At 35.9% G+C, this 24930-nt stretch overlaps 1 protein-coding gene across 15 annotated transcripts in view; it reads right to left on the reverse strand.

The window, feature by feature from the left end:
* Positions 1-865: 865 nt before the first annotated feature.
* The window catches only part of LOC144447311 (transcription factor 12-like), a 154180-nt gene continuing 130115 nt past the window's right edge, over positions 866-24930 (reverse strand). For 12 of the 15 annotated variants that reach the window (XM_078137258.1, XM_078137257.1, XM_078137250.1 and 9 more), the window contains 8 exons: positions 20534-20612; positions 17197-17270; positions 14178-14402; positions 6506-6638; positions 4968-5187; positions 4493-4716; positions 4051-4167; positions 866-3483 (listed from right to left, as the gene is read on the reverse strand). In XM_078137258.1, coding sequence (XP_077993384.1) covers positions 3146-3483; positions 4051-4167; positions 4493-4716; positions 4968-5187; positions 6506-6638; positions 14178-14402; positions 17197-17270; positions 20534-20612 — 1410 coding nt within the window. In that variant the 3' untranslated portion in view covers positions 866-3145. Of the gene's footprint in view, positions 3504-4050; positions 4168-4492; positions 4717-4967; positions 5188-6505; positions 6639-14177; positions 14403-17196; positions 17271-20533; positions 20613-24930 lie in introns of all 15 variants that reach the window. The other 3 variants (XM_078137260.1, XR_013482013.1, XM_078137261.1) reach the window with 3 other exon arrangements.

The following is a 24930-nucleotide window of genomic DNA, read 5'->3' on the forward strand; positions in this document are numbered from 1 at the left end:
AGTGTATCTAAATGTTCAATGGTAAGGTATTGTCTTGTTTGTACAGTGTCTTGGTGTATGGCTTGATGTAGTGTATCTAAATGTTCTATGGTAAGGTATTGTCTTGTTTGTACAGTGTCTTGGTGTATGGCTTGATGTAGTGTATCTAAATGTTCAATGGTACAGTGTCTTGGTGTATGGCTTGATGTAGTGTATCTAAATGTTCAATGGTAAGGTACTGTCTTGTCTGTACAGTGTCTTGGTGTATGGCTTGATGTAGTGTATCTAAATGTTCAATGGTATTGTCTTGTTTGTACAGTGTCTTGGTGTATGGCTTGATGTAGTGTATCTAAATGTTGAATGGTAAGGTATTGTCTTGTTTGTACAGTGTCTTGGTGTATGGCTTGATGTAGTGTATCTAAATGTTCAATGGTAAGGTACTGTCTGTACAGTATCTTGGTGTATGGCTTGATGTAGTGTATCAGTAGCTAACGTCACATACAAATTGAAGGGTAGTTAAAATGTTGAAATTATGGAGACATAAGTTTATGTCTATATTCTCAAATATTTTGACATTGTCATGTTTTATGTTTATATTAATAGGACACTTTCAAAGGTTGATTTGATTCTGTGATTAGTTTGATCAATTATGTTGACACATGTCACTGGAAATGTTTAAATAGATGTTGGCCACACATGTATGTATGAATATTACTCGGGAGTTTACATGTCGATCTGTATGTCATAGATTTACACACACACATACATACACGCATACATACGTACGTACGTACGTACGTACGTATACATACATACATACACATACATAAGTACACACACACAATGAATGCTGACAACAAAGTATTCTTCTTATTAAGAATGGCACATGTATTTGTTCTAAATAAATGCTATGTACATGAACTGATAAAGAGGCAACATAAAACAAGAAAATAAGTTGTCGGGTTGGTACACACATTTTCCACCATATTAAAAACTGATGTTGACAAAAATGCTGGAAACAGGAAATGACTTTTTCAAGGTATATTAAGACAAAAAAATGTCAACACGGTCTAATGGTTTGTGCCCAGTAGAAACTGATATGATATAATGAACTGTCTTTAAATTATTACTGATATGAGAAAGAAATGGCTGAAGCCCCTGGAACTCAGCATATGCATACCCCAAAACCATTGCTGTGCCATCATTCAAATATTTGATTTCGATTTATTTATAAAATTGTACCTACACTTTCACCAGCAGCATGCAATGAATACGTGCCTAAAAATACTGAGTTTTTCCCCTATTATTACTAAATTTCTAACAGGATTCAAACGTAAAGGCAGAAAATAAACGTGAAAAGTTATATCAGATTGCAAGACATTATGCAAATTACTGCCATTGCTTTGTTTAGAATAAATGTATAAAAGTCCTATTTTTTTGAATCTACTAAAAGGTGGGTGGAGATGCTCTCTAAACTAACGACAATGTTTTATTGTCAATTAAACGTGCAAAGAATGAAATGGTATTACACAATTAAACAAAAGAGGAATTATGATTTGCTAAAAATCCTTACCAGGCACATGGTTTAAAACGAATAACCATTTTTCAAAAAAAGTAGAAACAAAAAAAAAATAACAAACAAAAACCACTAGGCTGAGAGTGGATTCAGACAGTGAGGATGTTTTGATTGAGAAACCACAAAGCCTCCAAATTTCACTCATTTTAAGACATAAATTACATAAACTACAAAATATTCTCTTCAGTACGTTTGTAGACCAAAACTTGAAATAGAGCACTCTTTAGCAATATTGAGAGGATGAGAAAAATATATATATTAAGTTTTTAATCATTGTTATTTTTTTTGCAACTGTGCAAGATTTTTGGGTCAGCATGGTGTGACCACAGTTTTCTTTTTTGGAATTCAGTGGACTATGTCCTCTGAACTAGATTGTACTGAAGCTTGATAAATCTACATATTTCTCTCAAATACTTCATAAATATGCAATAAATTCCATTCTGTGTTTTTCTCTCTTTAAGTTATTTGCTGTTAAAAAGTTCTGCACCCTCTTGGATCCAAACAAGAGTTGGATTTCATCCTTTGTCATCGTCAACGTGATGTGGGTCTGATTCGCACAGACTGGAGGAAGACTCTGGTCGTCAAGGTAACGTATGCAGTGTTTTTTTGTAGACAATCTTGAACATATTGTGACTTTGTAAGTTCATTTTTTTTCTTGTTTTCATATTTAAAAAGCTACAAATTTTGGATTTTCTGAGCTGTGACCTGGCTGAGAGTGAAGTTACCTTTCCTCCCTTAGTCCTGCCAACCCCGTGTCTTGTATTGGTGCAGTCTTTTGGACTGAACCATGTTGTGTAGACGTGAGGGGTGGCCAGGCTATCACACAAGTGACCCACTATATGGCAGACAAAAACAACATAACATTCTGGTTCCTGCATGTGCCAAACAGCATAAAGCCATGATTATTTATAAAGTAAATAAAACTTCAAAATATACTATAACCAGCCAAACAAACGACCTTCTCAGGTTTTTATAGTTGGTTCTGTTTTTGTTATATCTCTGACAAATGCCTCACTGGTGTCTGAAAACTGCACAAGTTCTATTTTTATTAAGTATATAGCAATGCTGTTTTTTTTTTTTTAAATTGTGTACGGATTTTCCATATCTTTTTCAGTAACAAAATGAGGTAAAGACTGAGTGAAAAATGCTCACTTTTTAACTCTTTTTATCTCTCCTAGATCTGTTTCCCCCATTCTATTCTAGCCTAGCAACCATGAAGAACTCTACAACTCGTCTACTTTCCCCAACAGGATCAAAAAAAATTTTGTCATCTTGATTGTTATACAAGTTCCTCATCTAGAACGATAAATAAGTATAAAATTCCTCCGATGATTTGTCTCGTTTTGTTCTCCTTCAAAGAGAACTTGAGTTGGTTACTTTTTTAGTTTAAGGTATCAGAGTCAATAATCTCAAAAAAATCTATTTCTTGTTTTGATTCCATCACAGCACCCAAGTTTGATTTACCATTGCCATGACAACAACAGACGAATATCCACAAGAGTTCTCTTTTGGCGAGTGTTCTCCACTTAGTCCTGGGAGCTGTCTTTGATATACACTCAGACTTTATTGTTTGTTTTTTTCTGAGAATCATTACAAAACCTGAACTGAGGCGCTCTCAGAGACTGGAACTGGATCATCCCGCGGAGATGTTTGATAGGGATCTGTTGGCAACACGTGTGTCAATGGCATTGAAGAGGAGGAGGTGGCGGGGAGTGGAGATGACAGCGGTTGTGTAGATGAAGTTGAAGACACTGTTGGCGAGATTCTTGCTGCATCAACATGAATATTAGGAGTTATTTGCTCGTTGTTCTCCATGGCAACCATGTTCCGTGATTCAAAGATGTCCACACCCGCAAAACTTTCCATTTTCAGTGATGGCAGTCCTGCCTGTGTTCGTTGAGGACATCTTCCATCTCCTGGGTTACTGCCTGCAGGAAAGGACCCACAGCTGAAAGTTACAAATGTATATTCTCAATATTTAATAAGTGTTTGTAATAATCATAACATAAAAAAGATTAGAGTACCATATCAACCAAATATTTGCAAAAACAAAAAAATCAGATAAATCTGTTGAAAGTATCAATGCCACTTTCCCTGTACAGTTTTTAACAAGTACCACAATGCATCTGGAAAGATTAAACCCTTAAGATGTCATGAACTTTTCATGCAAAAGACTCCCTAGGCCAAGGACTTTTTCCACTACAGAGTAGAATCTTACTTTGCTCTACAATTGTCAAATTTAACTTGAAAGAAACGATAAAACAATCAATCCTAATTTTTCTTATCCATTACATATACATATATTGTCAAATGAATATTAATTTACCCAGATATGAGGTGAAGAGGTGAAAATTGGGTTTATGCAAATGAGTACATACTTGTCTACATATATATACTGACATGGCGTAAAGGATTTTTTAAGAACTTTGATTTTCAGGGAAATGGGTCCCCAAGGCACAGATTCTACCAGATCAAAACACAGTAAAAGTACTCACAACTAAGTGCCTGTTCAGCAGCTGAAGGGCCCCCTGTTATTGCTCTATTGGGTAACTCGTCCACCTTTTCTTCTTCTCTCCTTTTAAGACAGGCAGCTTTTGGATTAAGATTACGTTCTAGAAAATAAAGAGAGATAACATCAACTGATGAACACTTTTGTTCACTGTATATACATTTCACACCTGTGAGAATAAAATCCAGAATTTGATTTGATTGATGTAATAAATCTATTACTATACAACATGCAATGATTTTGAACTGAATTTTCTCTTCCCCAAACTTCACCAAAATAACAGCAGTGATTCGACTTGCCAGGTTAAACTTTGGCACAGAAAGAGGAATTTTAAATACACACATAAATTCATATAACTGCATTTTAAGAAGCCTACAAAACTATTTCCATCAATAAAGTCACTTGACATTCAAAAACGTTTGACTCACCTCTGACCTGTTGTTCTAGACTAGTGATTACATTAACTGCTTGATGCAATATACAGAGTTTTGTTTGTGCTTTATCACTTTTGAGATGAAGAGCACACATGCGCCCTAGTTCCTTAAAGGCTTCATTAATATCACGCACTCGGATTCTTTCCCTTGCATTATTGGCATGTCGTCGTTCTCTCTCGCGTACTATTTTAACTTCTGGAGGATCATCATCTGTTGTCCTACAAATGGAATACAGAACAGCTCAAAAAATGTCTTTCTATGAGCAAATATTTTCTTTTGTGAATTAATATCGAAATAAAGACCATCACCATAGTAACAACCAGACTAGACTAAAATTCAACACAACTCATCAAATATTTATGTTCGTCCCAACATATCTATGGCATCATTTCTCACATATCTGGGTTTTTCTCTCTCCCTCTCTGCATGTTGTGCAAAATAAGTTTACTCCAAATGATAAAAGTTGTACCTTGATTTTTTTGATCTTCCAGAACCACCTTGTGACAATACTGAGCCATCATCATCGTCGTCGTCATCAAAGTCATCAACTTCATGTAAATTACCCTGCTCACTTTTACCACCATCTTGACTACTTGTCAGTGACTTCTTGTGTTTCTTCTGGTCTATCTTCTCAATTTTTACACCTTCTCCCTGGTTGCCATTTGGACTTAAGATTTCAGTCTGTACAGCTGTGAGGAGGCAATGAAAATCAAGCAAAGCTTAGCAAGCAATGCACGATAATATAATGTATACTTTACCCCTGTACAACTGTAAGTAACTGATAAGGTTCAGTAGTGCTATAGGCATGGTGCAGTGTGTGTGTGTAAACACCTTAAAGTCAAAAACCGCTGGACCGATTGCCCTGATACTTGGATTTGGTAGAGTAAGAAAAACTATGCTTTGGTGACTGGTGGACTAATGAAACGTGTGTCAGCAGACAAGGGCAATTTTGAAGTGTAAAAGAACAATTCCAGCATCATAAATATTGTTACCCTCAGTCCCACCTTACCATCCTGCAGCATGTGAGGGCACTGTTGTAATATTTTCATTGATGACTAAGACTAACTCACATATCCCAACAAATATGTAAGTAATGAACCGTATGCAGAAATGGTATGCAAAATGTAGGAAACCTCATGGCTCAACTTTTGGCGGGAAAATGTGATACGATGACAAAGCAGACTACAATTGAATGCACACATCAAATTTTGATTAAATCACATCAGATATTATTATCATGGAGTATTTCTTCCGGCAAATTTGTCTGAAATACCAGAGAGGTAATGATGATTCACATGTGAATGACTATACAATGTTAATTATGCCCTACTAGTCATGACTAGCAACAAAATCTAACAAAAATATGGCAGTTATGGTGGTATTTTATCACGAGGAAAGATCACTTTGTTTTATTAAATCATATTACAGTTTATGCTGAGAATATTGCTGACATTTTTCTTAAATATCTAATCAATTTAATTAACTATTTCACTGTTATTTTTACACATATTAAACATTTTCTGACTTTAGTCTAGGAAGATATCCCTTAGCAAGTTTTACCAACCATGCCAGCTCTGACATAGTCGAGGGTCAGTTCATAAAAATTCCACAAACCACGGAAAATAACTTGTAAATCTCAGCCCTAGGCATTACTATCCCCCTAGACTATTATAGTATAACTTAAAATTGGTTTCAGAGTCTTGCCTCATTGAAGCACATTCTTCGAAATTACAGTGTCTCCATATAGAGTTCATGGTTATACTGTATATGGCTAACGTTATTCCCTGTATGTGGCTACATACTATTCTATTATGGTTTGTGTTCAGAGATCATTTTACAACAAACCCTGAATCAGTAAGTGAGTCATGTTTTGTACTTCACAGATGCAAACACACAGTAAGCACGATCACCCCCCCCCCCCACCCCATTCTGGATTGCACCTCCCCATTCCCCTCACACCTCTCATTTTACTTTGTTAATATACATATATTGTAATAACTGACTTACCATTGAAAGGCTGTTGAGGCTGAGCAATTTCTGGAGTTGTAGTTGGTCCAGTACCCACTGAATTGCGTAGACGGTTTGTACCACCATCATCTGGCATTGGTTGTTGTCCATGGTGTGGTGGGCCAGAACCAGACTGTCAACAAATCACATAAGATATTCTTTAGTTTTAATTCAAACATGTACAAACATTCAGCCTATGAGGCCAGTTTATGCCGATTATTCCACACTACAAGGACAGGATGATTATAGATAGGAACATCGATATCATGACTTTAGTTTGGAGGCAAGTGTTTCTACTGAACACTTTATGGTAAACTCATACTGAAACTGTCACTTTTAGTTCTGTGTATCTTTGCATGCACATATCGATGAGTTTGACTGTATAAATATGTGTATGCATTACATTTGAATGTTTATGCCTGTACATGTAAAAATCCCTAACTCCGAGTTCAACATATATAATTTTTCATATACAACATACAAAAGTGAAATAAACAGTAGAGTATTCGGTAGCCTTTATAAATCACATATGTTTGTTGACCTGAAGGAAGATAGCCTGGATTACTGGAGCATGATTAGTAACAGGTGGTGAGATTTACTGACACTTCTACATTCATCTATGTGTCATCCATGTAGTCACTCAACCATTATAATCCTGATAAATTGCAACATCTCGCTGTATTTCATTTTGAATTCTACCAGCTATCATAATCTGTGTCGAGGTTTTCAGACACCTCATATCAAATGCAAGCTTCAATGTTTTCTGACACTTTATACCAGGTGCAAGCTAAGTACACCCTCATCAACTTGCTTCAAGATTTTGTACAAATATCACAATTTCTGTAATTTTTGGTGTTATCAAATGAGAGTCTTTGATTTCTTTGAAATGGGATGTTTTAATCCCATTGCCATAGGAACAGTTGAACATCTCAATAATCATCATGTTGGGAAATGTCAATCCGTGCATACCCATTGCATGAATGTATCAATCCAACAAGTTATGAGTTACATTATTATCTGGTACACCACTTATTTCCATGCCACTAGTCAACTTCACTGACTCCAATGCTATCAACCACAACACTTGATACACCAGAAATTTGCTTTCATTGTTTATCAACTTTAAACTTGACACTGATCCTCTGTTAATTTCAAGGTCAAAACATGTGAATTCAATGTCATTGTTATAACAAGCATCAAAATTTCACCAAACACAAAAAAATTCAATTCCATCATTCAACTTCACTGTCTCCATGGATATCAATATTCTGTAGTTTTTACCATTTTTCATGAGTTTAAACTTGACACTACAATTTCATGGTCACAGCAACAGTGCCTTTCTCAATGTCACAACTGAAAAGCACTTTTTGAATAAAAAGTCTATTGAGTTGTGAAAGTAGGTTGTTGTTTGTTTGTTTTTTCTTGGGGGGGGGGGGGGGTTGTTGTTGTTGCCCATTGCCGTTCTTGTATTCATTTACAGTTTATAGAACTAAAATAACTAAAATTTTACCAATGCAAACATTCTTACTGTGCTTTCATCAGAATTGAATATACAAAAGATCTAGGCAGCAACATTCTTCACTCTTCATGTACTTGAAACTTTACAGCATCACATTCCAATATCTACCCTTCTAACAATAATACTCAAACTAAAACTTGTATATCATTCAGTGAGACAGTATACATCATTAAAGACTGATAATTCAAAAGTTCATAACATTTTAAAGAATTCAGCCGAAATATTTTTTTTGGCAGCTTAATCTAATTATGAGTGTCACTAATGATTTGAATATAACCAGACACCATTGCTCCACGTCTGGCAAAGATTGAAAAAAATTAATAATTATATAACTGGTTACTGGTGCAAACGCTTCGGCCGACATTAAATGTGTTGATATTTCTCTGAGACGTTGGCTCCTGCGTCTAATACAAACACTGGAGGTCAGAGAGAGGTCAATGAAAATATTGATTTTGTCATTGTTAAGCTAGTGTACAGGAGTAACTTATTAGAGGCAACTGCCGACATCCCCTAATGTAAATATCAATTCTTGTTAAACATCATTCCTGTATTCCCCAAATCAGATTCACCTAATAACATACATATACACACAGGTATTAATTACACTGTCTCTTTGCATTGTCGGAATCATGAAATACCAAGTGAAATTTGGTCAAATAAACCATTTTTATATATTTTTGATAATAATTTTCAACTTCAATGTACAGAAATATTTGAAGTTAATGAAAGTTTTGCCTGACTACTATAAACACTCGCCCCTTGAGCTCTAGCAAGATATCTCTTGTCTAAACAAACACACTGGTTTTGACATTACAACATGCACTTGTAACAGCCTGTAGAAATGTGAATGCGCCAAAAAATAAATTTAATTTTTTTTCCCAAAACATAGCATGAATCCTAATTTAACTTTATTAAATAATGAATTCTGCAGTAGACTAAATATATTAAAATTAATAAAGTTTTGGAATTCATAAAATGAGACCTTGTATGCAATTCACAACAATACCAAAGGCATTTCCAATTTCTGCAAAATCTCAAACTGAAGAATGTTTTTTTATCTCTTGATATTAAAATTTAAACCCATTGGCACAATTTCGATATTAAAGTTGAGAAATAAAAATACAAAGTTGAAATGCAGGCTTGTGTGGAATGTCACTCAAACATTGCTATGAGATTCATATGACTCCAGCATGTGGATAATGGTATGAAAATGCCTGCCTCAAGTCATGCAAAAACAATTTCCAAACCAGATTTATACAGACATAACCTATGGATAATTTAATTGGTTTGGGCAGCCAGCAAAAATAAACCCACTACAACTTCTCGTATAAAACTTAAGATTACCCTCTCTTAAATATGCCCACTGTCTCACTGAAACTCAATTTTACACTAATGTACCATTTTCTTTCTTATCTTTGTCATAAATTGTATAACTGATTGCGATAAGCCGAGAGACCACCAACGGCAAATGGTGTTAGCACTTTGTTCACAAACTACTTTCTTATGAACTTTCACCAGTTTAGTTGGCATTTCCATGCTTTCTACTACTCCTAATATCTCAACATATCCATGGACATACACACATTTGACAAACTACCTGATAATATGTTGATTCTTGAGACAAATATCTGATATCTGCATCAAATAGTCAGTACCAAAAACATCCTACAGACAGTTAAAAGTAGTGAAGCTACCAAGTCTTCCCAATGTGTTGTAATTTTTCCTAACCTAATCATTATTCCGCATGTGAATTACTACTTGTGTCATTCTAAAACCATTACAACTATTTACATACCAGGTGTAAATCATACATGAAGCCACAACACAAATAAATCCTCTAATTAATTGATCTCTCTCCCATGAAGGCCAAGAAAGTGGAAACAAACAGCTTACCCAATAGTAAGGGTGGTAGTTATAGTAATGCAGTCTTGGCGGTACTGGAGCACTGCTACCGTGATACTCGCATTGGGAACACCACATTCTCCAAGTCAGTTCTGTCACCTTCAATATTAACTCAGATAAGTTCTCTGATCTAAAGTTCGGGTCACACCCCGCCTTAGGCTGCCGAGGCAATGCTGCTGAGACAACTCCTCAGTGGAGCTTTAAAAAGTTGCAACATCCATGCCTGGTCATAATTAGCTGGCCCAAATGACCCCTTGTTTATTATGAACAGTAACTGGAAACTGTGTACACACAATGTTACAACTTCAAAGAATGTTTCCAATTTCAGTTCAGGACAGCTAGAATGTTGCATTTTGATTTGCTACAATTTCTAAATCCACCTGGTGAACTATTGCTATTATTACCTGTCTCATTTGCATATGAGACATCTTGGCACCTAACAAATTACTGATACACCGCTTTGGTTATTATTCCTTTTTCCACCTGGCACCTTGCAAACACATTTTGTTGAGTTGATGGGCCAAGAATAGCTATGGCTGCACAATGAAATGATTACCCAGTGGTAAATCTCACTGTGGTTTTTCTGCTGAATGCTGTATAATTGACTACTATAATTGGTTCAGTTTGTGATAACTTGTGAGATCTCCTCATCCAAACTGCAACTGGTTAATTTGGAGAGTGAGTGTTTACAGTAGTGAACATGGTCCCCAGTTGGTTGCTTGTAACACCGACATACATCATTTGTTCTTGCTTCACTAATAAGGCACACATGGGTTTCACTTGAACACCTCTGACAATCAAAGCATCATTGCAATTTGCTTCTCTGAGCACGACCAGCTCATCTTTACACGGCCGAATGTTGCTCAAGTGGAACTAGCACAAATACTGACCAATCTGAAAAACATCTGAGCTCTACATCTTCACTGTAGGTAGAATAGCTGGACATCTAACACAATCCAATTCCTCGGTATCTTATTTCAAATCTATATCATACACCAATAACATAATTTCACTCGGTCCTGTTTAGAAATCGTTGAATTATACAACCATCTTTATATCAAAACTTTAACACACAACATTTAGTACACAAGTTAAGCCAATATTTTGGCCTAAACTTCAAACTTAAAGGGGAGAGGTATGGGCATGGAGGTGTTGGAATAGTGAACCCTTCTTGCGTGGACCTGGAAACGCTTATGACGACCATGGTAGAATCTAAGTATGTCAATAATGGCTAGCACTGTGGGCTACTTGCCATGTTTCTTAGAGTTTTGACATGGAAAAACACTTAGCTACTGGCTTTACAAATAAACTTTGCCAATAAAGTCTATCTGAATATGTTACACAGATATCTCAAGTATTTAATGGACACTATGATCTGGGTCGACTTTCAATAATTGTGGTTCTCAACGTTTCACAAACTGGACAGAACTAACTTGTATAGTCAACACCTAACACCATCTGGGCAGGACTAATAATATTCAAAACCTAACACCATCTAAAATACCAATGCATAAAATATGTATCAAATGAAGCAAAACGTATCATGAATGTAAATTTATTCAAGGATGAATGTTGGTATACCTATCAATTTACATTTTTCAATTCCTGGGATTTCTATCACAACAATACATTTGTTTGAAACTCAAACTGGTCACTGCGATCCCAAACACTCTACAAATATTAAATTGCAATACACACTATTTCTGCATCACAGACTGTTTGCCAAATGTAATGACTGTTGTTAATGTATTCCTTTTATCTATGATAATACAAGACTTTTAAAATATTTCTTCACATTATATTGACCAAGTATTACAGAAACCTGTTACCAACATACTGATATTACCACTTTCTGATATCAGTCACAGACAGACAGACAGACAGACAACTCTGGTTTCTCATTTTTGACCCAATCTGTGATTGATGTATCCATTGTTCCATGGCAATACTTTGACAGGTTACAGTCAATGACCCAGCATTCTGATATATTTCTCAACGTCTTCAGTATCCAGCCTTTCCTTCATTAATCATACACCATCTACAAACCCTGACAATTTGTACTCATTCATGTATTTCACAATATTGTCTTGATATCATTCCAGTTCTGTATGTGGAAACTTCACTCACAAACTTTCCCCATCTATTCTATTCATTGATCTATGAACAGTAACACACCATGAAAAGTTAAGTAATACACCCTGACAAGTTCTGCCATTTGTCTCACCCTTCCATCTCTCACTCTCTGCTGAACTTCACTCACCAACTTCCCCCTTCTATCCTCTATTCATTAATCTACACACCCTGACAAGTTCTACTGTTTATTTTCTTATTTCATTGGGTGGTCAGTATACATGTCAGAAGTCCTGATTGAGTCATTATGACGATGACAAACAGGCCATGTAATCACTCACTCACTCACTCATGCATAACACAATTTACAAAAGAAAATAAATGTTCTCCCTCTTTGTCAGGGTGAGCCACTTCTGGGCATGTTGGCCTTCACTGCGTTACCTGGATACCTATCCAAAATGGGATGATGGGATCTTTCAGGATATCTTGGCTGGGGTGGGGTAGGGGTTGTTTTGACTTTCTGTCCACAGCATCCATGGTAACAGAGTATTCTATTCAGTTGTACCTGGGATAGGGTAGGGTAGGCAGGTAGGGTGATTCAATCTATCTTGGCTGGGGTGGGGTAGAGTGAGGGTGTTTCATATTTGCTTGAGATAGATCTTACTGTTCAAATCACCTATGTTAGGGGGGGGGGGGTTAGAGCACTTCTGTCTATCTTGAATGGGGTGTGGGTGTTCATTTGGTTTAGATGGCGACTTCTTTACAAAACCAAAGAAGGGCTAGAGTTGTTTCAGGTTATCTAGGGTGGGTGGGGGGTTTCAGTCACTCTGTTCACCATGTTACCTGCTGTGATAGCTATACAATACATACAATATGTACCACAGTGCCATATGTTGATAGAAGCATGTCAAACAAGCTTGTGTTAACAACATTCAGGATAAATCGACATCAGATGTAATTCGGTGGTATTAGAACAACAAAAATACACTATAACCTGGTAACAACTCCTGTGTTAATGAATATTATGTGATAACAAAACCAACTTGTGTCCTCTATACCCATATACTTCATGTAATGAATAACAACACTTGATGAAGTCTCCCCAATGGCTTTGTATCAGGAAGTTCCTCTGTGCGTGACCACATTTCTTTACTTTAATTGCGTAAGTTGTTCTGCAGGCTTTCAAACTTTCTTATAAATTCACTGAATTGCTGTGAACACAGTACACACACAGTAGCAAGTTATGGCAAATCTATTAGTCACTGAATCAAATGTTTGGGATTACTGTAATGCAACCCTTTTCATAAAATTGAGTGACAGAGAATGAAACAGATGGTATAATAATAGACTGGCCTTGTAATCTCTCAATAACTCAACCACTAAAACTACATTTACAGCAAATAATCCATATCACAGACAGACCAGTGTCACGGAATAACTTGTAAACTATCGATACTGGGACCATGCTGAACTATCCCAACCTTGCTGTTGACTATACCAACTGCCTTCCCACCTACCTACCTACCGACCAACCAACTAATCAACCAATATCAGTCAATATGGCTGATGTGACTGAAATATACCACAAACCAAGGTGACCTCTCTACATAATTGATAAAACTGTAATTACAGCATACAATAATGGTAACTGTTTTGTGACAATTACGATGAACTGTACCTCAGTATCATATGACATGATCCAATCATTCAATAAATTCATCATTAAACCCAAACCAATTGTGAAATAATCACTTTCAGAGTCTTGTGTGTATCAGGTTGTGTAGTGTCTATCGGTAACTCTGTGACAGCAGTCAGGCTCTGCACTGTGTTCAAATTAACAACTGCAAGGTCAATCACAGATAATATTGACCAGTTCATCAATCATCAACAGGTCAATTAGCCATGAAATGAACAGTACTGAGTGACTGTATCAGGTGACTGACTTACACAAGGTCAGTATTTGGTATATCGACCTCTCAAACTTGAAAGCAACTTGTTATCCAGCACATCGACAAAGGACTATGGTTTTTTTCTTCATATATTGGTAGTTTAATATTCAACTAACATAATTCATTTGGGGAACAGGTTAGTGTACTAAAAAGGACCAATATTGGAAATGTTGACCACTGCTTAGATACACAAAATATTGCCGTGGTGAGATAAAATGTATTATTGACTTACCATTTGTGATTGTACCATGGCTTCATATTGACTTTGTCCATGTGGGGTTCCATGTCCCATATGTGAGTCCATGGCACCATTGGGATGATGAGGGTGATGTCCAAGAATACCGCCACCCATACCAGGAACACCCATCCCACCCGGTGACGCACTCTGTAACATACCCTCTGCATGTGTGCGTAATACATTGATTGCATCGTCTAGCCTTTCTTCCATACGACTTTGCTGTAAAGAAAGATGAGAAGAAGGAATGAGAAATTAGTTCACACTCTCTATTAACCAGAATCTGTGACCAACTTTGTGGATATGAATTCACAGATAACCTACCGTGTAACCAATACAGGATAGTCATAATAGCATATGAATGTAAAGTCTGACTTTAATATACACAAGATGACAACATCATCCTCTTTTATCTATGGAATCATAATGGCAAAACCCAATGCTGTTTCCTTGCTCTGGAATCGTATTTTGTATTAGTTCTGAATTCAACAGCATAAATTATTTACATAGTTTACAATAACAGCTGAAAATGACTGAATGATTTAGCCGAAAGATACTGGGTAAAGTCGTCACGCTCTGAGTTCAGAACTCACACAAAATACTGGCTACAGTGTATTTCATTCCTATAGAATAGAATACTGAGAGGATTTTTGTCATGTACGAATAACTAAATCAAAGTACAATCCTGAAATTCAAGTGAATAGAACTATCTGATGAACCCTAATGGTACACTGTTTTTATTCTTTTCTAACCACACTGTATAAATCTTAAATCATTATCATATCAAGGTCTTTGCTGAAAGCGCTGTTACTTTTAACAGTTGACTTTTAGTACATGTATATCTACAACTATACAGCACTTACATTCAAGCACTCATAGATTTCTTACTAAGAACTCTTGAAATCACACACACTTGTTTATACAACCTATCGATAATGAAGAGTACCAAAAGCCAAATGATGATCTGTGTTCTGAGCCATCTCTATCTGTCAACTGACCTCTAACCCTATCCAACATACCCTTCCCCCACAGATATTGTTGGCACTATCGGAACACCTATATGAAAACAATTGTTGGACATTATGGAGCCCACTGGAAACAAGTCTTTGACTTTGTAGGTTATCCAAGTAATTCTACAATTTGTACCAGTTTATTTATATATCTGTACTGTTGGATCTTGTTGTTTTTGTTTTACTGAAATAAACTAAACTAAATTAAACTAAACTATAACTCAGATTCACATTGAAGTTTCAAGTTAACCTAAACCAACACACTAATAACGCTTCCCACTCAAAATGTTCACATCAAAATAAGTGCCTTGAAAACAATTATGAAATCCATAACTGTGGGTATAGTGTATCAGTTCCATTTTCAGTCATACAAGGCCGGGCACACCACTTCCTTGTAACATGAGAAGTACAACCGACTTGCTCTATAATTATTTCCAGATTGTCTTGCTAACATCCTCTAGTACACACTCTTTATAATCTTGTGTATGTTCCGACACATTTACTTATTATGATCTCCCATCGCAAGTCACGAAAGTTTTCAATATTTCTATTCACAATCTCCAAACTCTATATCTAGTGACAATTATTCATTGCTTCGCTACAGAACAAACAAAGGGTCTGACCCGACAAAATCTCTTAATTCCTCGGTCTACTGATATGTATTTTTAGTGACACCGAATTTAAGACAAGAGGTACTTGGGTTGTGATATATTACACAAGAGACTTAGCTGGTCACTCTGTCATTCTTTGAAGTTACCGCAACAGGATCTGACCAAACAGTCCAATCATTGTGGTGACTACACCTTTCTATCAACCGCCAGGAAGCAGTAATGATTTTACATCAAATATTTGGAGTAGAGATGTATACAAGTACGATAACTGTGCGTGGACTAAATATAACTTTACAAAGTTTCAAACAGTGGCTTAAACGTTTCCTGCTGTGGTGTGCTACAAATGCATCTGTTTCAGTCCATGATTTATGGCACATAGGTTTTTTGTTATTGGAAGAGACCTTCTTTTTCAGTGACATTTTTGTACAGCTTGTCCAGCAAATTAAAATTTGAATTCTTCACAAACAAACCCCCTTCCCTTCCCCTTCATCAAGCAAATACCTGACACATTTTCATTAGCTGTTAATGTCCAAAAATATTAGTATTTAGTATCCAAAAATCCTGTTGAAAGCTTGGAGTGTTCCTACCTTTTTCAGCTATGAACTCAAAAATCAAACTCACAAAGCAAATCTTTCTCCTTCTGCTCCCTCCCTCCCCCAAGTACTCACTGAATCTATATTTAACATCTGTCTTTATTGTCCAAAAGTTCTGTCAAAAACTTGGCCTGAATCAACTCTATGTAGCGATGAATTCAAAATCAAATTCTTCATAACTACCTTTCCCTTCCCTCCCTCCCACCCGCTCGCCCACCTCAAAGTAATCTCTGACACTTTTCCCACATGCTATTTTTGTCCTGCGTTTGCCATTAGTGTCATAAAGTCCTGTCAAAAGCTTGGAATGTATTCAACATCATTTAGCCACTTAGCTGTGAAAATCAAATTCTTCATAAACAACCCCCTTGCCCTCCCTCCCTCCCTCCGGTAATCCCAGGCACTTTCTGATTAGCCATTATTGTTCAAAGTTCTGTTGAATGCTTGGACTATATCAACTTGGTTTGTTTGACAGAAGCTTATCTTTTAGATACTTGGAATGGTTCCAGACACACAGACACACACCCAAACACAATAAGCAGTGAAACCATTCTATGATCAAATGATAAACTGTCCATGCGTCAAGAAAATGCAACATGATGAAAGATAATCTGGGTAATTCAATAATTACTTTCAAGAGAAAACTTGTAACTTTGACCCTGTCCTCCCTACAATTCACTTCGTTGGTAACCATTCTGTTTTTTCTTTCTCTTCCTTTACATCGCCCTATGACAAAAAGGTTGAGTGACCCACCACAAGTTCCTCATCGGACGTGTGAAAACAAAAAGCAACGTAATGAACTTACCAGTGAATGTAGATGACTTTCCACATATGGACCAGGTGAGGTCTGACTACTGGGTCTTGGCCATTGTGCTGTAGCTGAAAACACAAATCAAATAGATGGTTTTAGTTTGCTGAAAGGTTGATGATTCCGTGGTGGTCAAGCATTCACTATGAAATCAAATCATTACTGTGTTTGAGAACACAATATACTCAGAATATTTGACACACACCTTTTGCTGACTTTGGGCATACGATTTATTCTGAATACTATCGACACATTTTCTATTCTTTGTCTAAATTATTTTCCTCATGCAACTACTGTATGACTACAGAAACACTGGGCCAAATATAAATCATGTGAACTCCAACCGTTTTCAACTTTTAGGAAAATGGAACGTACATGTATTGTAGGATTATAAACATCAAATAGTATAGGGCAAAGTTGATACAAGACTTATACCATATGTATAATGGAATGGAAGGTTTGACCACTATCCTTCAGGTATTAATCTTTGGGTTATCATAAATTCAGTGCTGAAAATGTGCTTCATGATTTATAATGACAAATAATTTGGTTGTTCACCAACATTTCAACCACTTTGCTTTGTTCTTCAGATTACATGCAGCTAAAACTGTCAACATTTAGCTGATGAACAAACAATTTGTATCTACCCCTATTACTATAAATCTACGTCAATGCTACTCCATTTGTGAAACAAACTAATCACAAAGAGGTCTTTTTATCCACTATCTCACATTAATTGTGTGACAATGTTTCTAGTACATGTCTGAGGGATACAGTTTATCACAAGTGTAATTCATCATGGACTCTGATCGTCAATAGAGGGAGTATATTACAGTTGTGAGAAGAGCCGAAAGTTTGTCATACTATTTTACATCATCATCATTGGTAACTCATTTTTTCCACTTTTCTCAAATTTCTGATAAATATATGAATGAATTTTAATCTAGTTTGGTACAAATTGTGAAATATTGTATGTAATTGTCCACAGTGAATTGCAAAGAGAAAATCTAAAGATATCCAAATTGTGCCATTACTAATATTTTGGCGTGTGGTAGATGACTTCTTTCAAAACATAACTGAAATGTTTTTCTTCTAAAATGTAGGTTTTGATACATTACTCAGCAGACAATCATAGTGAACACATATTGCCTGGCCTATATTCGGGCTATAGCACCCGTTTATTACACCCGAGGGACTGTGAGTTACCAGAATCACATGCTATTTCCCGAGGCCAAAGGCCGAGGGAAATAGCATGTGATTCTGGTAACTCACAGTCACGAGGGGGTAATGAACGGGTGCTATAGCCCGAATATAGGCCAGGCAATATGTGTTTTATAATATACCTCATGCTGTGAACTCGCGGTGGCAGACGACATCGTCAGAAGCTGCCATTTTGACCTGCTGTGAACGCGCGGTGGTCACGTGACTATGTAAAAATTGATGGGACTATTTCCCCAAGGGAAGTAGTCATTCTATTTTCCTATCACGTGACTGATTCTAGCGAATCATGGCACAGTATTATCACTAGGTATATTATAATTCCTTTTATAGCTGTGGTTTGAAAACAATACAATACACATTTGACAGGAAATATGGCAGTCGATTACTTTTCCTATAATACTCAGAAATTTTTTTCCCAATAATTTTGCAAGTGTATGCTAAGCTGTAGATTATTTTCGCTACTGTTTAAGGTTTATATATGGATGTGTGGTTAGAAAACTACACTTGTGGTATGTGTTTTATATGTGGTTGTCAAATCTCTTGGACAGCTGTTTCCCCCTGAATGCATAGAATAAGTCACTGGTATATCTGGTAGCAAGAAGTGGGTCACTGGTACTACGATAACTTTTATCATTAAACTTTGATTTCCACTTTGACAGAAAACCACATTGATTAGGAAATCATACTTGTATGACTTTGGAGTCTAAAACTTCAATCTTGAAACTGTTCTGATCATAAATGGAGTTGATAGAACTCAGAACATATCAGACAGAATTGGAGATATGCCATGAATGAGAACTTCAACTACGAAGAAAATTTTGCTATTGTTGTTCTCTTCATCTCACCCATCAAATGTGAATATTCAACATGTCAATACACAGACCTCATTCAGTCACTTATGGTGAAAATAATACCCATAACAGCTAATCTTTTCATCTAAATCTCTTTTCTAAAATTTCACTTCCACATTCATCGAACAATTTTAATTTTCACTTTTGAACCCTTCCTTTCCATGATATAATGATTCTTATAAAATTATGTCTAAAATATTTGAATGGTGAGAAAAAATGGATGACATTATTTCATATGTGACTTGGTACATGGTTTGGTGCATTTACACAATAGACAGCCCATAAACAGGGTCAAGGGTCAAAGTTCAGTCTTTCAGCTACTGACAGTTCAATTTTTGATGAGACTCCCACCCTTCTCAGTTCATGAGCCTCAGTATCCGTTACATGGAAACTTAGGAAATAAAATGTAACCATAGACGGTTATGCCAGATTGTTTCATTAAAGTAATCCAATTCATCATTTTCAACCTTTAAAAACAATAGACGACACAAGGTTTGAACTGTTAACCTGCTTTTACATTTGGATTGAAAGATGATATTTTAGTACGACTGTAGAAACAGACAATACCGTGGTTGCTATGGGTCAGAAATATCAATATAGTGTACTAGTCAACATTATTTCAATCATGTATCCAGACATTTGACCATAACTGGTTCAAGTGACGTCAAATTCTGGGTGGTGCAACTTTGATGTAATGGTCTGTCTTATATATTAGCCCTCACATCTCAATCCAACCAGTGGTTAATAAGAGGAAGGGGCTTGTACATGGAATGACAAGACATTTCATTCAGTAATTGTTTCAGTTGTTCTAGATTGGCTCACTTCATAAGCAATTCTCAGCTCTAGAAAACTTTTGGTTAGTGATAGCCGACAAAGCACATGCATGGATAGCTTCTGATAAGATTTCAACTTGAGGTGAGTAAATGATGAGGTTTATATATGGATGAGACAAGACAAGTCATTTCATACAACAGTCTGACTCTATGATGGATTCTGCTCATTGTATAAAAGTCTCAATGATCAGAATATGCCTTGTGGTGTGGTGTGCAAAGAAGAAGGTGCTCATACATAGAACCCCTCTGATCTCAAACCAACTTGTGGTCCATGTCAGAAGGTGCTTATAAACAGAACCCTTCTGATCTCAATTCAACTTGTGGTCCATGTCAGAAGGTGCTTATACACAGAACCCCTCTGATCTCAATTCAACTTGTGGTTCCACAGGAAGGACTTGTGCATCATTTAATTATTGTCTTGGTTCTCACCTGTCATTGGTGCTGGTGATCCAACTGGTGTTGAAGGATTAGATGGGAAGCTACTGCTTGTGTGGTCTGGTTGGTAAATCTGAAAACAAACAACAATAAATATTTAACAACAGAAAGTGTGATAACTACACAACCACCCTTGTACCACAGGAAACCATGACAATAACATTAGCTTTAGATTCATATTGTACTACAGGAAACCATGACACTAACATTAGCTTTAGTACCATAGGAAATCTTGATAATAACATTAGCTTCAGATTCACATTGTACTATAGGAAACCATGACACTAACATTAGCTTTAGATTCATATTGTACTACAGGAAACCAAGACACAAACATTAGCTTTAGTACCATAGGAAATCTTGATAACAACATTAGCTCTTGATTCATATTGTACCAAAGGAAACTTGACAGTAATATTAGCTTTACATTCATAGTGGTGCCACAGGAAACCTTAAACATAGATTCGTATTGGTATTGTGCGCCAGGAAATCTTGACAATAATATTAGTTTGAGATTCACTATTTGTTCATTTATCAAATTATCAATGTAACACTTCACTGTGAATAATGAATTTCATCTAGCCATCATTAGCAGAAAGCAACACTGATTTTTGTAATAATCTTTGAAACAAATAATTGTGTACCAAAATTTAGCGGGAACTGGTCAGTGTATTAATTCCCGCCAAAACGTGTTCTCACGGTTCTCCAAATCATAGCAAAGTAAGAATCAAATAGTAATCATGTTGCATCAATCGTTTACCAATAAAATCCCAAACAATTCAATCCTTTACTATTCAACTTTTGTACTTTAACCAGAGATTAGTTACCTAAATAACAACCAACAAGAATCATTATTGCCTTTACAGACTGGGTACCTTTCCAAATCTTGAAGTTTCAACTTTATTAATCTGTGTTCATCATATCGATCTCATTCTTAACTATTACAATACATGGTTGTATTAGAGAATAAAAACTTCCATATAAACAAGGAAGGTAATTTTCACAACAGAAAACTATTTACAAGTTGTAATATTCACTGCAACTACTTGGACTATCAGATGTGTGGCAGCTATTATTCTCCACGCTGAATATGGCAGCTATTCTCTACTCTGAATGTGGCAGCTATTATTCTCCACTCTGAATGTGGCAGCTATTCTTGACTCCGAATGTAGCAGCTATTCTCGACTCTGAGACGAAAAGCTTCTAATTTTACAGATGAATATTTTGTTTTCCCAAAAGACACAGTACGCTACAGTTCTACTTATGACAAGAATGTGGTAGAACTATGCAGTAACATATTGCATAACTTCACATGTTGAAATTTTTAGCACAGCTAGTTTAGAAGCAACCTTCAGGGTACAATCAAACATGTTCTATATATATATCATGTATATAAAACTAGAAGTTTTATTACACCAAGTTTCAACTTTACTAAAAGGTTATATCTACTATGTGATACAGTGTGACTTGTTTGAAGTTACAATAAAATACTATAAATCCATGAGATTATAAAAAGATAAATTTGTCCAAAATAGATCGACTTTGAGAAAATGTTTCATGTCTTGATAATCACATAAACAGCCAATGTAGAAAGAAGTGATAAAAGTCAAATAAGTTGTGGAAAATGATGTACAGAAAAACTGCTTTCTATTCATTCTTTATCTTACATTGATCGTAATTACAAGTCACAGAAAAGTTCTCTCTGCTTTCACTCAACACTAGTTACTTAAGAATGAAACAAACCTAGACTAGAGGCACCAGCTTGAATGTCTCACTAGTAATTATGTGATTTTGCTCTTAAAGTTACTGAACTGTTTGACTGTCTTTACATTATCACTTATCACATGGTCTGTGATGTGTATTGTAAAGACACTATGATACATAGCTACCCTACCAGTCCTAATACCAAATGTATCAATATGACACAGTCTGTGACTTGTAATACTAAATGTATCAATATTCTAACAGCGCACACAATCCATAAAACAGTTTACCAATTCTGTATGAAGACATGTCGTGGTAAACTGATTTTAACACCATACAAGTTAGTGTATGTAATATTACAAATGTGATGTGTATACATAATCCAAAACATAACTTTTCACGGTGTATCCCTCTATTTTACAGTTCATAGGTATTCGTTGGCACGATAGCCCACGATTACCTTGCTGATGCCTTTTGACAGAGAAGTGTTATTCGAAATGTTAGTGATTTTACTTACGAAGTTACGGATATGACTGTATTTAATACCTTGTAACTTTTGCACTGCTACTCAAATACATAGATACCTACATCTCACATTAAATTCAATATACATCATGTATTCAATGGAGTACAGTTACCCCGCTTTGAACAAATTTGTACGAAAATACAGTTATAACAAATTATAGTCCACAAACTTTACTAGACATTCTTGAAGTATTACTAGAAAGATGCAAATTTCTACGAAATATTATAATAATAAATTCATAAAGTTTAATTCATGTTTGACGATAACCTTTCACAAAATGATCAAAACAATGATCAAAATACTCTCCTTCCTTCATACAAATCACAACTATGACAATAATATTTTCCAGTTCAAAGTTTGAGAGATGTTTGAGTTCGGCAAGAATTACTCCCTGTATATCACATCATGACATACCACTGGTTTTACTATTCATCTGACAATTGCAGACATTGTTGGACAAATTTATTTGAAGCCTGTAAAACTTCCAACTGTTTTTAATGCAAATATGCTGGTCATGAAAACTCCTGTATTACAAGATCTGTCCTGTACACGATGTTTTATAGATCACAACTATACTACTTATATGGTGATAATTTTCAGTTAATGATCTCAGAAACATCCAATTAAACGTCTACACACATGTACCCTACTGTTTGTATGCTACCGAGTATCCTTGTTGCTAAGACGCACAAATGATAATTGAGAGCAAAAGATGAGGAGTCTTTTGATAAAAGCATGACGGATGGTGATAAACATGAACCCGGAACGATAACCTTTGTATCATATGATGAAGTCCGATACTTGAGTCTTCACAAAGTACAAAATCCTGCAAGTAGTCATACAACTCTTTGTTCTCTTGCTGAGAAAAACTCCAGTTTTCAGCTGGGGAAGGCACTAATTAGTTAATTAATTTGTATATTGATACAATAGTAATCAGTGCATACCATCTGCATTTCTTGTCATTAACATACATATGACACACATCACTGTCAACATAATTGTAAACATGTCTCTATACCTTATATCTGGCAAGGAAATACAAAATTCATCACTTTCAACTTTTGATATTTTTAACTACACACTTTCTGACTTTGATATTTTCAACTTAACTTTCTGTGAAGACGAGTTCATGTAAAGCTAACTTTCAATTAATAAACATTACCTGCTATGACAGGGCATGAATAAAATGTACACTTGGGATGCCAACGTTGGTTGAAAATAATCAGCCATACATTGATCTAAGTCGTAACTCTACAGAAAGCAGACACTTTGAAAGAGTTGAAAAAAATATGTTATGTGCTGGTCACTGCAAGCAAATCTCACATAAAGAGGGTTGGGGCTACTAATGACATTTTCAGCTGGAAGGATCTTTCCCTTTCACTCAAACACGTATGATGTCTCAACTCAGTTTGATCGTGTCATTTCATCATTTTCTTCTGGTAGTAGTTATCATTCCTAAGTCATAATCTCTCCAACATCGCCCATTAACTTTATTCTATCCTTCAGTTCGTTTTCATCAGAGCAGAAAAGGTCACTAGACATCATAGTAAATGTACTGTGTCATCTTTTAAACATGTGAATCTCCAGGGACCACAAATTTGTGTTATGATGACCATTTGGTTTTCTATTTTTCACTTTTAACATCAAAGCTGCCGAGATCAGACTTAGCTACTTGTCATTTCACAGAAAGTAACGAAGATTTATATGAATTATGCCATCTTTAAAGTGAACTCTTACATAGATGACAACCCCTAACCCCTGACTATGGAACCTTTGCTTTTATAAACAGGTATTAACACTATTTCAAATTCTTTCATATCAATCTGTTTAGCATCTGTGTCCATCTTTCCCAATACTAGAATTATTCATCATATTTCTGGCCACGGTTATCCAGCATTTATTTCTCATCGGTGTCCAAAATATATTAGTGATATCGTCCCATTCCCTCACAACAAGGTTTTCACAGAAACCATATTTAACATTGCATGATAATCTCAACTGTCAGAAACTAAATAATACATGTACATTTTTTAACAGCTATTATACCATGCACAGGCCATTTAGAACAAAAAATATGGAATATATACTCTGGTCGTTCTATGTCACGACAACATGTGTCTATGTCATGACAACCCGTGTCTATGTCACTGGATCTGCTGTG

This window comes from Glandiceps talaboti, chromosome 16 (assembly GCF_964340395.1).
Source record: "Glandiceps talaboti chromosome 16, keGlaTala1.1, whole genome shotgun sequence".
Classification (NCBI taxonomy): Eukaryota; Metazoa; Hemichordata; class Enteropneusta; family Spengelidae; genus Glandiceps; species Glandiceps talaboti.